Here is a 14,321-nt window from a genome sequence, read left to right as displayed (position 1 = left end):
ACCCCGCACGAAGTGGTGCGTAGGTAACCACAGCCTAAGGCTGCGGTTACCTCCGCACCCCTTCATGCGGAAGGGGGCCCGTGGAGGGGCACAACCCCTCACGGGTATTAAGGAAGGCAGCAATCAAGCTACGGGGGAGGAAAAGAAAGGCAGGAGACTACGGGGAAATAGGAGGAAGGTCAGCGGACTGCAGGGAAATAAGAGGAAGGTCAGCGGACTGCAGGAAAATAAAGAGGAGGGTCAGCGGACAGCAAGGTAAGGACCCTACCCTATATTACTAATACTAATACATAGGGTTTCCTTTATTACTAATATTAATAGTTAGGATTAAGGGTAAAGGTCCATTAATGTTAATTAGTATTAATTAATAAACAAGGGGTAATGGGTAAGACCATTAATAGGTCATGTTCATAATTGTTTAGTGGAAACTTATACACATTGTAAGGTATAACATTCACTAGTTATAACATAGGGAAAAGTAATCTTGTATATGTCATATACATAAGTTGCATATCAAAAGGGATTTAGGAATACAAGGTATTTTAAGAAACATATTGCAAATGTGAAGGATGAAAATGTCATGTTGATATACATATATAAGTTAATTAAATAATGCATTAGGAGTTCATGTTAACATAAAGGAATATTTATGAACTAAAAATGTTATTCAAATACAAGGCTTCGTTGATTCAAACCCAACCAAGAAGGGAAGGATCGAGTCAATCCCCTTTGAGGACTTGGATAATGAAGGCATTATCCAGGACAAGGAAAGGCAAGGGTCTTCCTTGGCTGGCTTGGGTATAAGAGGTTATACTCAAGACAGGACTCAAAGGTTAGGCCGATCCCTCTTAAGGACTTGGATGATGAAGGCATCATCCAAGGCAAGGAAAGGCAAGGGTCTTCCTTGGAGGGCTTGGGTGTAAGAGGTTACACCCAAGACAGGATTCGAATTCATCTTCGATTTCCTAGAGGGCTTGGAACCAAGGGGTTCCAAGAAGGCGAGCCTCATAGCCACCTAAGGACATACCTTCGTATGGCATTCGTATCCTTTTTATTAGATTAAAATTATGATTATGTTAATTGAGCATTGAAGTTAAGTTGTAATTTTTTGATTACTTACACATATATATTTATATGTTTGTGGTGTTCTAACCATCTGTTTTGCAGGTTAATGATCTCTAAATAGTAGGGACATTACATAGCTACAAATCAACACTCCCTCTTAGCTAGGGAGGATTCCTTTTGAATAACCAAGTCACATAGTGACAACCATCATGGCTACTCCCATGAAAAAAATGCAAATGAACACAACCACCATGGCTACTCCCATGGATGGAAACCAAATAAACATGATGTCATCTAAACATGATGTTCACCATAGATATTCCCAGAGGATGAACAAACACATCATGGAATTTCTTCCATGACATCCACCATAGCTACTCGCAGAGGGTGGATCCACCATGCCTACTCGCAGAGGGTGGAAGAGGGTTTTCACTTCACACTTCTCCCAAAGAAGAGTGCATTACCACCATGCCTACTCGCAAAGGGTGGAAGAGGGCTTTCACCTCACACTTCTCCCAGAGAAGAGTGCATTACCACCATGCTTACTCGCAGAGGGTGGATCCTAAGTACATCATGGACTCTTTCATGATACCCATCATGCACACCCGCAGAGGATAGATCACCTTGCATTGCCCGTAGAGGGTCAAAGAGGTCTTACACCTCAAAAATTCTCTACAAAGAAGTATAAACTGTCACTTTGCACTCTGCAGAGGGTGGAAGAGGTATTACACCTCAAAGAAAGTACCACCTTGCGCTCCACAGAGGGTGGAAGATACACACAATGTTATCATAGGAGCTGAAAACTCCCTCTTGGCCAAAGTATATTTATGAGAAACAAGGAACACATGTTAGTTCTATCATATAATCATAATCAAGAACATCCTTGCAATAATCATATAACAATTATAAATTCAGAACTGATTTGAATTCAAATGGTTAGCCATACTTCTCAAATCCAACTCTAGAGATATCAATTTGTTTGTAATTTAGTTTTCAACATCAATGGTTAGAAAACAACAACATGTTTAAGCTTTACTAAATATAATCAACAACAATGCATTCACTGAGGATTATGGGGAATATGTAACTCCCTCTTAATCCTTATCTAAGTAATAAGTTCACGTGATTCAAAAAAACTAGTTGATTTACTCCTATCATAGTTTTAAGAATCTATCGACTATATCCTTAATTGAAAGTGTGAGTTGAAAGCTTGTATAGGCTTTCATATCTAATCCCGATGGCACGAGCTGATTTGATGTTGGACTCCTTAGGCTATGCAAGAACTCTTCCTTTAGAAAATACAACCTGATAACCTTTATCTTCTAGAGCAGATATAGAGATTAGATCTCTTTTTATTCCAGGTACAAACAAAACATTACTGAGATGAAGGGAAATACTAGAATCTAATTTTAAGGAAGTAGAGCCAAAACCTCTTATTGAATAACAAGCATTGTTACCAATAGTCACATGAAGGTTGGACTCCTTCTCCATTAAATCTAAGAGATGCTCCTGATAGCCTGTGATGTGTCTAGATGCACCACTGTCAATCAGCCAAGTGTTACCGTTTGACTGAACATTGCTTGACAAGGCCGAGACAAAGAGGAAGTCTTCAGTATTCTGCTGTTTCGAGACTTCATTTAGGTTCGCTTCTCCTTTCTCAAGTTGAGATTGACAATCCTTTGCAAAGTGACCAAACTTGTTACATCGGAAGCATCGGATGTGAGATAAGTCTTTTGGTTTCTTCCTTGAATCAGGAGCAGAGGGTCTGAAATCTCTATTTCTCTTGAAGTTATTCTTCTTCCAATGGCCACCTTCCTTCTTAGCTGTGAGGACATGATGATCACTGTCATGAGGACTTCTAATTTTTCCTTTCGCAGCCAAGTGAGATTCCTCTTGAATGCAATCTCCTCTCAATCAATTAAATTGAGGAAGCTCCACTCTTGCGCTGATTCCTTGAATAAAGGGCTCCCATGTACAAGGAAGACCATTTAGAGCCGTCATAGTTAAGTTGTTGTCTTCAACATTCTTCCCAACGGTAGAAAGCTGATCCCTCTTAGCTCAGGGATCCTCATGAAGTAAGCAGCTACAGGTTCTCCTTTCTCCAATCTGATGTGAGAGAGATGATTCCTTAAGGCAAGTATGTAGCTAGTGTTGTTGACTTCGTACATCTTCTCCAATGTGTTGAACATCTCTCTCGTAGTCTTCTTCTTGGAGATGGATGACACAATGTGATCTTTGATGGAATCAATAATCATCCTTTGTGCTTGGTAGTCCTCCTTCCATTCTTCCTTCTCCTTTTCGTCTTGAGGTTCAACAACAATCTTTCCGACGTATTCAACAAGGTCATTTAAGGCCATCATTATTCTGACATTCCATGAAGTGTAATTGGTGGAACCTTCCAACCTATCTTCAGCCCTAATATAAGAAGCCATGTTGACCTGAACTTGAGCAGTAGGTTAGACTGAAAAATGACTGTAATTGATGAATCTGATCACAACTATTACGAACCAAGCTTTGATACCATGTTGATTTTAGTGATCAGAATTAGCATGACTCAAATAAATAAATACACACACAAGAACACCAAGATACCCTGGAAAAACCTCCCTCTTGGAGGTGAAAAACCCAGCAAGCAATCTCAGATCAGATTAGAATAAACATAGAAGCAAATTACAACTTTGTCTTCTCAAGACATAGATCAATTAGGGCACAACTTATCTGAGACAATCTGATCAGAATATCCTTAAAGTGCAGTTCGCTGTCACTGAGTGTCTATCCGGCACCTTTAAGATAGTATGCCAACCCTTTGACAAGTTCTGCAACCTTGGAGGATGATTCACTCAGCCTTGAACCAAGAAATTGCTGTTCTTGGATGATTCGCCCAAGTGATAGTTTGCTGATCTAACTGAAGTAATTCACCGCTGATACTTAGGAGAAATTCGCTGCTAATCAGAAGTAGATCGCTGAATGAATGAATGCTTGAGTTGTGTGTTTTATCGCCCAGATTACATTGCTTATATAGGTGATTATGTCCTTAATCACCCTTGGTTGGCCTTGTATATTTTGGAGCCAAGTTACATTTCAAATATGGGTCAAGGCCCATTCACAAGTTACATCGATTGTTGCTTATTACAAGTTTCATTTGGGGTAGGACTCAATATGAGTCTCACTTAATTACAAGTTACATATACCAGTCAGTTATACAAGTTACACCCATTGCCCAAATAGGGCAGGACCCAAATAGGGTTTACACAATAAAGTGATATGTCAAAATGCTAAGGCCGACAGGCCACTCAGCATTTTATATACTAGGTCGGCCATAGAAGGGATCCAACCTAGCTACAAATCAACAATAACACAGTCATTGTCTCATTTTTTATTGATACTGCTTTTATTTTTTTCATGCTTGGTGATGATATATGGATGCAAACATATGACTGTTATGTGGACTGATAACTGTTTATATTAACATTTGGTTGTGTGAGGGTGTTTTCGAGTAAACACAATGAAATCTCTAAGTGATGAGATGTTTGGGAGTTTCCCACTCGGTTTATGAATTGTAGACCCATTTTTGGCAAGATTCCATGTCAAGCTAACTAGACTTAATAAAACCTTTCAAAAGCTCAGTGAAAGACAGAAGACTTGACTAATCAAAATGAGGGCTCTGAATTGCTGATGAGGGATTTCTTTGCCTCTAGAGCCGAGAGAGTTGGTCCATTTCAACTCATTTGAGATACTTAACACTCTGATTTGGGGGCTATGTAACTGAACTGGAGAGTGCCATAATTATGCAACAGAGTACTCACTGAAATCTTTTACTGCCATCAGATAGAATTGATCTGATGATTCATTCCAGCTTGATATTGTCTGAGACTGAAGGTTGAATCAAATCCCATTCAACACTAAAGTTAATTAGGCACATTTTTGACACTCTCCTCATGGTATTTAGCCTTTACCTTTGAATATTGGTTCCTAAAGCTCTTTATTTTTCCATTAAATGTCTGATGCCTCTCAAAAGATGCTAGGACATTTCAAGGAACTGTGATTTATTATTGAAGTTTTCCTTAAGCCTTCAAGATTGCATTTCTTTTGTCAAACTCATTGATAAAGAGGAATGGTTAGTTAAAAAGATAACTGGGTTATGTTCTGGTTTGACCTTAGTTGAGATACAAAGAGATGGGATTATTCTACGAGTTGTCCATAGAGGGCATGATTGATACTTTTTGTAGTATGAAAGTGGCATTTTCTGCCTACTATGACTTATCTTGTATTCAGAAATATAATGATTATGTCATGCCAACCTTGACTGTGATATTCCTTGCATACTAAATAGTTTGTCTAATGTGTGAAATAAGATATTCCTTGACTGTGACTTCAATTGTGAAGATACAGAGATCTACAATAGGGGAGATGTATTTTGTAGATTTTTTGATCATGACCTTAATGGTGAACATCATTTTCATAATTTTTTTTAAATCCTAGAGGGGCATGTCATCAACTAAATAGGCATTGAAAGTTTGTAAGTTCTAAAAAAAGTAATTAGAATATCATTAAGGGACACTTGCTTTCATTAGGCTAGTTGGGGGATATTTGGACATCCCCTAGCTGGCTCGAGGATGGCCATTCACTAATGTACCCAGGTGTCTCCTAAAAATGCATACCAGGGACGTTTCTGACTTTTTTGCAAAATATGGGATGGGGTGGGTATGTTTCCTATCCGTCCCCACATCCCTGAAACGTCTCCTATAGGGTATATGGTCATATTTGGCAAAGGATGCATCCTTGAGAAACATAGCTTAAAAGTTAATAAATTTAAAAATATTAAAGTTAAATAAATTTTAAATTAGTCTAATTAAGGATAGTTTATGAAATTATAAAGTTTAATTAATGTTTTTAATGTAAAACCTAAAGCTAAAACCATAGAACTAAATTTTAATACATAATTTAAATTTTTTTATAACAATTAAGGAAAAGAAAGAAGCTGATGTTGGCCCTGCAGAGCCAACAGTCCTTCAACTGCTTCTTCTATAAATTTAATTCCATATTTAGAAAACATAATGATGGTTTTATAACTTTTATTTATTATTTAAATGAAATGTGATGACAAAAAGTTAAAAAAGACTGGTTTCCAGAGGGTTCGCTCTAGATATGGGATTTGGAACCCACTTTCACCCAGGTACATTCATGCACATACTTGACCAAATCTGCTTCCCAGAGCCTACAACTACCTACATCCATTGTGGACCAAGCTATGAATGCAATCAAGAATCAACTAGACCCAGATTTGGGGGTTTATTTGAGTGTACTGGTACCATAGCTTATGATTATAGGTGATGGTTGCATAGGATGAAGCTGGTTGGAGCTCTAAAATAGCCAGTTGGATTCTTAAGGGCAGGATAATGGTGAATTTAAAGAAATACCTATTGATGATGGGATTGCTGATGCTCTTACTTTGCACTCTCCTTGCTTGTATAGTGTAAACTGTTCCCACATCCCATCCATCTCTAGGTAATGGCATATTTCTCTGGACTACCATTCAAACATATATGTTCTAATTTCCAAATACCATGTAATTATGCAGGCACAAGAAAGAGGATGCAATCTGCTTCAATGTTAGGCAACAATTTATAGGCTATGTGAAATTGGTGATTATTAGCAGCAACTGTCCAATTGCTGCCTTTAACAGCTAATTGCCATAATAACTGACATCAGAACTAAAACAAGATGACAATTGTCCAATTGTTAATCATGCAAACTAAATGCGTGGAAGGAAACCTCCTCCTCTTTGTGTTGTTCATAATTTTTGTGAAAGGTAGAATTGTTATATATGTCATTTCTTTTGGGTCTTGCTTTTCAGCTGCGATGACCTGTTTAGTTCAATGTTTTGTTGAGGTGAATCCAAAATGGGAGTATGCCCCAGATATTAAAATAAGGTTCTTTGCTCTACCATCAAATAAACCACTTCCATTTTAGAAGATTTCAAAAAGAAAACATTTTTCATGGCGATCATCCTCTCAGTTGGCCACAAATCTATCTTTGCTCCTTAGACTACTATAAATCTAAGATTGGGCTTAATGTAACCTTTTTTAGTATTAAAATGATAAGAGAATCAATTAGTGTAACGTTTTAGGACTAGTGTTCCACGAGGATGCATTTCCCCCCCTTTTGGGCCGCATCTCGGAGACGAGGACGGGGACGTGACGTCTCTTGCCGTCCCGCCACCGCCACCGCCACCGCCATCGGAGCTCCGTCGGAGATGGGGAAACGTCTCTGTGTCTCCCAAGGAGACGTGGAGACGTGGGGGCATCCCCAAGTCTCCTTGGGAGACGCGGAGGTGTTTCTCGAGGGGTAGGGAGATGTCTAGGCCCCACGTCAAATGCAAAAATTAAAATTAAAATTTAAAAAAAAAGTGACATTTTTGGGGGTAACCCTAATTTGAGGTGGGCCCCACGCCTTACCCCAAAACAACACAAAACCATTTTAGTTTTTGATTTCACTCTCATTTTGAAAGACATTTTTTTTCCAGCAAGCTGAAGAGGAGGAAAAACTTGTAGAAGATTGATTGAAGGAGTGAGAAAAGTGATTTGACAATTTCATTTGTCAAATTTTATTTAGCAATTAGCATTGAAGAAATCTTGGTATTTAGATTTAGTATTTCAAATTTCCTATAGTTTCATTTGAAATGTAATTCTTATACTATTATACTGTCATACATCTTTTCAAAACTATTTTTTCAAGTACTATATGTATATGTATAACTATATCAGCACTACCACCACACCACCCCCCTGCCGCCGTCCCCCCGCTGTCCCCAAACTTAGGCCCTTGGTCCCCCCATCCCGGAAATCCATCCCCCCGTCCCCAACGCCGGTGGAAGACTGGTTAGGACTTACTACTACCTGTCTATATATAATGAAACCAGTTGTGTCCCTTTAAAGTTTAAAATACATATCTCTAAGTTTGTGATATATGTTATTAAATTATTAATTTATGCATCCTATAGTTGATAATTCTATCCTCCTACACAATCATAGCATGTACATTTGAAATAATTCTTATTCATTTGGCTTCTATTTACAATATGATAAAATGAAAAGATTGTTTGTATGGTATGTTTGATTTTGGATTATTGGAACATGTTAATTTGTTCTATTTGCCTCTGGTCATTTGTAAGGTTTCCATAATTTCTAATTAAATCCGTATGGCATTTGAACTAAACAAAACATGAAAGATCCATATGAGTTATGGAAGGATGCATTTTTTCCTGAATTGATTTGCAAAACTTGTATTTTTTTAATTTACTAAACATATTAATTGATTCATTTGGATTGGGCTATTTATTGCAGGATACATTGGACTCCGTGCTTTATACTAAAGCGACATATTTTGACAGGGCTTCCAAAAGAACCACAAGAACCCTTTATTGCAGATTCTATAGATTTTGTGGTGAACCAGGTACACGTTTTTTTTGAATGGTTCTTTGGTGCCTTATAAAAATTATTATATAACACCGAGGATAAAATTAGTTGGCACAAAAGAATGTTTTTTTTTATCATAAACAAATCTGGTTTAGAATATGTCTTAAAAAGAGACTAGGAAAATGCAGTATTTAGGTTTTGGTTGAGAAGCAAAGGTATGTTAAAGTTGTAAGCACATTTAGGCTATAATATTGAATTTCACTGTATTTCTCCTCAAACAATATGAATATCCTGGCTTAGTGGACAGTAATAGAGACACTAATCTGTCAAATGCAAATGACGTTTACCATATATATGTGTTGTGGATAAACGTAATCAAGAGGATGATGTATGGAGACCAAATACCTTGTCTCAATGCCCCGATAAACTACAACTTGAAATGTGTGAAATCAAAATTCACTAGTAATGTGGTATTGGAATAGTTGCATTCATTTTATTGATTATATGAAAAAGAAAATAGGTGTCAAATCCCAAAACAATAGGTGTAAAATCTTAAAATGAAAAAATAGGTGTAATATATTCTCTTCACCAACCACAAAATCACAAATTTAAATCAGAAATTAATAACATAATTCTTTTAGTTTCCCTCAGGGTTGACAAATAACACAGGAAATTGCACTGCCAATGTCTAATTTCAGAAGACAATTGATTTTATCAGGAAATCTGCATTTGATAAATTCTTACAGAGATCCCTGGTGTACAGACTACTCAATTAGGATGGTAGCAGTAATGTTTCCAACTGGTTGGTGTAGGAAGCTAAGGGATGATGCTGCCTCTGCTTTTTATTAACGGGATGCTTTAAACTAAAGCAGAAAAGATTGTTTGGGGTAAAAGTCTGCAAATCAAAAGTATTAGATTTTTTGAAAAAATCTAGCTTTAAATGGGAAAAAATTGGATTTAAAATAAAAGACATTATAATTTATTATTATTATATTTTAATAATATAATTATAATATCTATATTAATATAAACGAGTGCAGCCCCATAAGCTGCTATTTGCCTTTCAAAAAACAAAGAAAAAATATAATGCAATAATATAATAATTATATCATACTTTGAAACCAAATTAAAAAAAGATTAGAAACAAAATTAAAAAAATTTAAGTAAAAAAAAGGATGGGCATGGCTAACAAGGTCAACACCTCTTTGTGTGAGCCTTGTCAAACATGGGTTTTGCTGCATGGGCCATCCCGATGAGGATCATGTGGGGATTGATGTCAATAACGTTTTCTCAAAGTTCAAATTTTCAGAGCAATTCCAATATTTTGTGTCACCCTTTCGAGAAAAATCTGAAGAATGGAGAAAGATGGGATTCCTGGGTGGATTACAATGGTGGAGAAAAGAGGCTGCAAGTTTTCCCCTCAAATAATTCCAGCAACACTTTGTAAACCTCATTGCCATTGTCATTTTCCTGAAATGGGACCCATGAAATTTTTTGAAACCCTAGCCACGTTGACCTAGTTATTTTTTCCCTGTTTTAAAAAAAATTTTAACACTTTGAAATTCATAGATTGACGCGATTTTGTTCAAAAATGTGATTTGAAAGGGAAAAATTGGCAAAGCTAGTGATTTTTAATTTTTATGATTGTTTTCTATTTTTTGCAATTTCTGCTTCTATTCCTTGAACTTCTTCTAGCTATCACATACACCCCTTGAACTTTTTGTTTTGAAATGGTTTGCCAAAAATGTTAACTTGCCAATGCCAAATTTATATAACTTGTTGATAAGTTCTGTTCATATGTTATTTTCATTCAAGAGCACATGACATAGTCTAGGAAATAGCATTGAAGAATGCCCAAACTTGGCATTACAATATAGAGTGACATTACAAAGGCATAACAAACATTTAACCAATAAAATATCTCAGAAAAGATAGCTAAAGAAGTGAAATGATAATTTGATGTTGTATTAGCAAAGGAGATGAAGGCTCCTTAAATAAGCAATTACAAGCAAAGTTTCTAAAACAAAAATGGAAGACTGAAAAGAAACATTCTAAATAAGAACAAACTACAAAAAGGAAATATCCTTAACTAACTAACCAAATGATCATAATAGAAACATTACATAATTACTTTAATATCCTCCCTGAATGGTCATTCTACTAACTACCATATAGAAGACTTGACATAATCTATAGGTCATTTGGCCATGAATGCAAAAAAGGCTGCTCCCTTCTCCTCAGAACGCTCTGCGACATGAGCCTAATGAGACCCTCCCTGCTTTTGCAAAACTTCTGGATATGACCAAGTTTACCATAATCCTTTGAACTACAATCCTTCCAATTTGTTGTTGGGTAACAAAGCTATCCCTCAGAGATCAACTTCTCAAGAAGCATCGATTTTTGAAAAAACAAATTGGCAAAAAACTGAAATCACGATTTTGTGGAAAAATTGTCAAACCCTCCATTGCGTCTGAAAAACAGCAACAACCATGATTTTGTCAAAAAACTGTCAAAATGTTTTGTAGATGAGCACTTTTTGCCCTAGCAACTCTAGGTGTGACCCAAAACAAACTGCAAGAAACCATGATTTTTGTGGAAAAAATCATCAAACTCTTGATGTGATGCTGAGATCACCCACAAACAAAAAACGGCCAAACTTCATCGTGTGGTAAAACAAAAAAACACTTTGTGTGAAAAACAACCCATCGTGGCATGCACAATTCGTCACACCTCAAATCAAGAACAAAAACCACAAAACATCTTTGTGCGGTAAAAAAACTAAACTTTGCACGAGAACAACTCTAGCCCACAACAACTCAAACCCTCAGACGGAAACAATGAAGCAACCATTGCGGAATAGTGAGATCCTCACGTGGAAAAAAATACCTTCATCATTGTGGTAAGCTTATATAGGGCCCAAGAAAAATTCCACACCGGTGACAAACAACATGAAAATCGCAAGTAGCAACAAACCCTCACGCACCAAAAATTCCTTTACATGGATGAGATTAGAAGAAAACCCACAAAACCCACAAAAACGCAGGTAATAAACCATCACGCAGAAAAAATGTCTACCAAACTCGTCTGCAACGCGGAAAAAAATAGACACGCTGTGCGAACCGGCATAAAGGCGTCACGGAAAACACAGGAGGAAGTTGCACTGCCATGGACATGCAGAAATAAACTTCACGTGGCCTCCAAACACTTCGCGAAATGAAACCAAAACCCGCAGCATGATGTTGAAGAGATAAATCAGCGCAGATTGTAGAGAGAGAATCATGTTGCAGAAAAAAAATGTGAAAAACAATAGGTGCCCACGACCTCGCACACAAAGAAGTCTTCTAAAATATAGACAAAAAATTCTGCAACACCCTGCAAAATTCACAAACACTTTCTGTGATTTTTCTTCAATAAAAGACTCCAAAAAGACACCCTCGTGCTCCTAGGCCCTCCCATGAGGGGGTTAGACTTAGACCCACTCCGATACCGTGAAATGATAATTTGATGTTGTATTAACAAAGGATACGAAGGCTCCTTAAATAAGCAAGTACAAGCAAAGTTTCTAAAACATAAATGAAAGACCAAGAAGAAACATTTTAAATAAGAACAAACTATGAAAAGGAAATATCCTAAACTAACTAACCAAATGACCATTATAGAAACATTACATAATTACTTTAATAAGAAGTTAACTAATTTATTGCAGGTCTCTGTTATGAGTAGTCGTCATCAATGATCATTATTGGCCTCACTTGATAGGAAATAGACCTCCAAAATGGCAGCAATAAGCCTAAGAAGCATCTCCAAACACATAAGAACTTCTCCAAACTGCTCAGAACTGTATGACAGCTCTTTAGACACACAGAAATCACTTTATTTGGACTGAAATAACTCAGAAAGCCTCTAGTTATGACTTATGTAGCTAGCTGGATGCCAATATGCATAGGAGCATCTAGCAAAATAATTCCTAGCTTCACTTTTAGGACCCCTATCTGCAAGGAAATTTGAATTCTCCTTCCTAATACCTTAGATGCCTCTAAAAGGGAAAGATTGCAGCCTTTTTGTATAGAGCCAACACTGAAAAAGACCCCATGTTCTTCCTAAATGCACTTGTACGTTCTGTCATAGGGGTGATTCACTCCATAAAATCATTTTTTGGTGAAAACCGATGCATTAAGTGCTCAACCTGATTGTCTTGCACTCCAAAATCTTTTGGTGAAATACCCAAAACTAGTTTGTGGTTCCTTCCAATTGGGCAAACTAAAATGGGGATCAGCTAGTCAAGATTGAGGTGTACGGCGAGGGCTGGAAACTCACCAAAAAGCTTAAAACCTCCACAAATCTCAGCCAACTCATCTAAACTGAAAACCCAAAACTTACTCTTCAAAATACACTAAAAATCTTCATGCTCATGCAAACTCCACATGTATATAATGAGAGTAGGTCATGTATTGTTTAGTAAGTAGGTCAAGTAGTTTGTTCAACTTTGTAGTGAGAATAGGTGGATGTCGCAAGTTCCAAAAATCCTGTATTTCCTATGAAGAATTACTGGACCAGCTTGGGTGGGTCTCTCACCACTGAAACCAGCAAGATTGAAGAGGGTTTTCGTCCTTAACAATATGTTGAAGAACCCAAATTCTCTTTCCAACAATATATTTGTAACACTGAATGAAGAAATGGGAGCCCAAACTCCAATTTATAGAGTTTGGAGGAAAATTAGGGCATTCAAATTTTTAAATATTTTATTTCTATGTTCCATGGGGACACGCTCTTGGCCTTGGTATCCTCATCCCCGTAACGGGGATGGTACAGGGATGCGGGGACGTTTTTTCCTGCCTGTCCCAAAAATAGGGGACGTTTCCTGAGCGATGAGGGGATATTTCTAGGTCAGCTGGTCCAATTTTTACTCTTTTGACAGTCCATAAAAACAATCTAGTTGGGTTACAAGTAGAAATAGCATGTCAAGTAGAAAAATTGGAGAAAATGTTTTGGTTGCAGACTTCAAGTAGATGTAGAGGAAGATTTTTAAAAAAATGCTAAGCCAAAATTGAATTTTTTTTAAAGCTTGCTATTTTATTTTTTGCAAGAGCAGCAACAAAATTCAAGAAATGCATGGGACCACTTCTCTGCAATACTCTCATACAACCTTGACATACCAAGCAACACACCTTCATGGGATTAAGCTTGAAAAATTCAGCGATTCAGCCAGAAAATCGCGAGTACTCACATGTCATCCCAGCACAAGTGACTCACTGATAAAATCGGCAACGAGTTTCGCAAAAAATTGCAGCGAGTTTCCCTTAAAAATCGCTAAAACCCGTTGAAAATTGCCTAGAAAATTGGTGGGAAAAACAAAAAAAAAGTTTTAAGGGCTAGAAAACCCTAAAAAGTTTGTGATTTCTTTTTTTTTTTCCGACGAGAGCCATATTCACACGACGCACAACGACAACCATATTTGCGCAACGCGATTAGGGCACATTTGCAGACAAATCGAGGGACACAACAAATTTCAGGTTCCAAATCCGTGTTAGACTAAATTTTTTTACATCATCCGTCCTTCAATTCTTCAGTTTTGTGTTCCCTACAACCCTCAGCAAAATGGGGTTGCAGAAAGAAAGAACATATCTATAGCTGAGGCTGCGAAAGCTATGATTCATGATCAGGACTTGCAAACTTTTCTTTAGGGCGAAGCATCTAGAACAACAGTATACATTCAGAATAGATGCCCTCACCATGCATGGAAGGATATGACTCTAGAAGAAGCATTTTTCAGGGATCAAACCTGACATCAGCCACTTGAGGATCTTTGGGAGTCCAGTATATACTCATGTACCCAAA

The 14,321-nt window shown here is 37.2% G+C and overlaps 1 protein-coding gene across 3 annotated transcripts in view; it reads left to right on the top strand.

Moving 5' to 3' along the window:
- The window catches only part of LOC131041733 (uncharacterized), a 166,270-nt gene that overhangs the window by 106,498 nt on the left and 45,451 nt on the right, over window positions 1–14,321 (top strand). For all 3 annotated transcript variants that reach the window (XM_059210823.1, XM_059210822.1, XM_057974924.2), the window contains exon 6: window positions 8,412–8,520. In XM_059210823.1, the coding sequence (XP_059066806.1) occupies window positions 8,412–8,520 (109 nt within the window). The remainder of the gene's footprint in view (window positions 1–8,411; window positions 8,521–14,321) is intronic.

Source organism: Cryptomeria japonica, chromosome 8, assembly GCF_030272615.1.
Source record: "Cryptomeria japonica chromosome 8, Sugi_1.0, whole genome shotgun sequence".
NCBI lineage: Eukaryota > Viridiplantae > Streptophyta > Pinopsida > Cupressales > Cupressaceae > Cryptomeria > Cryptomeria japonica.
Note: the sequence above shows the minus strand (reverse complement) of the source record. Positions and strands in the feature narration are given on the sequence as shown.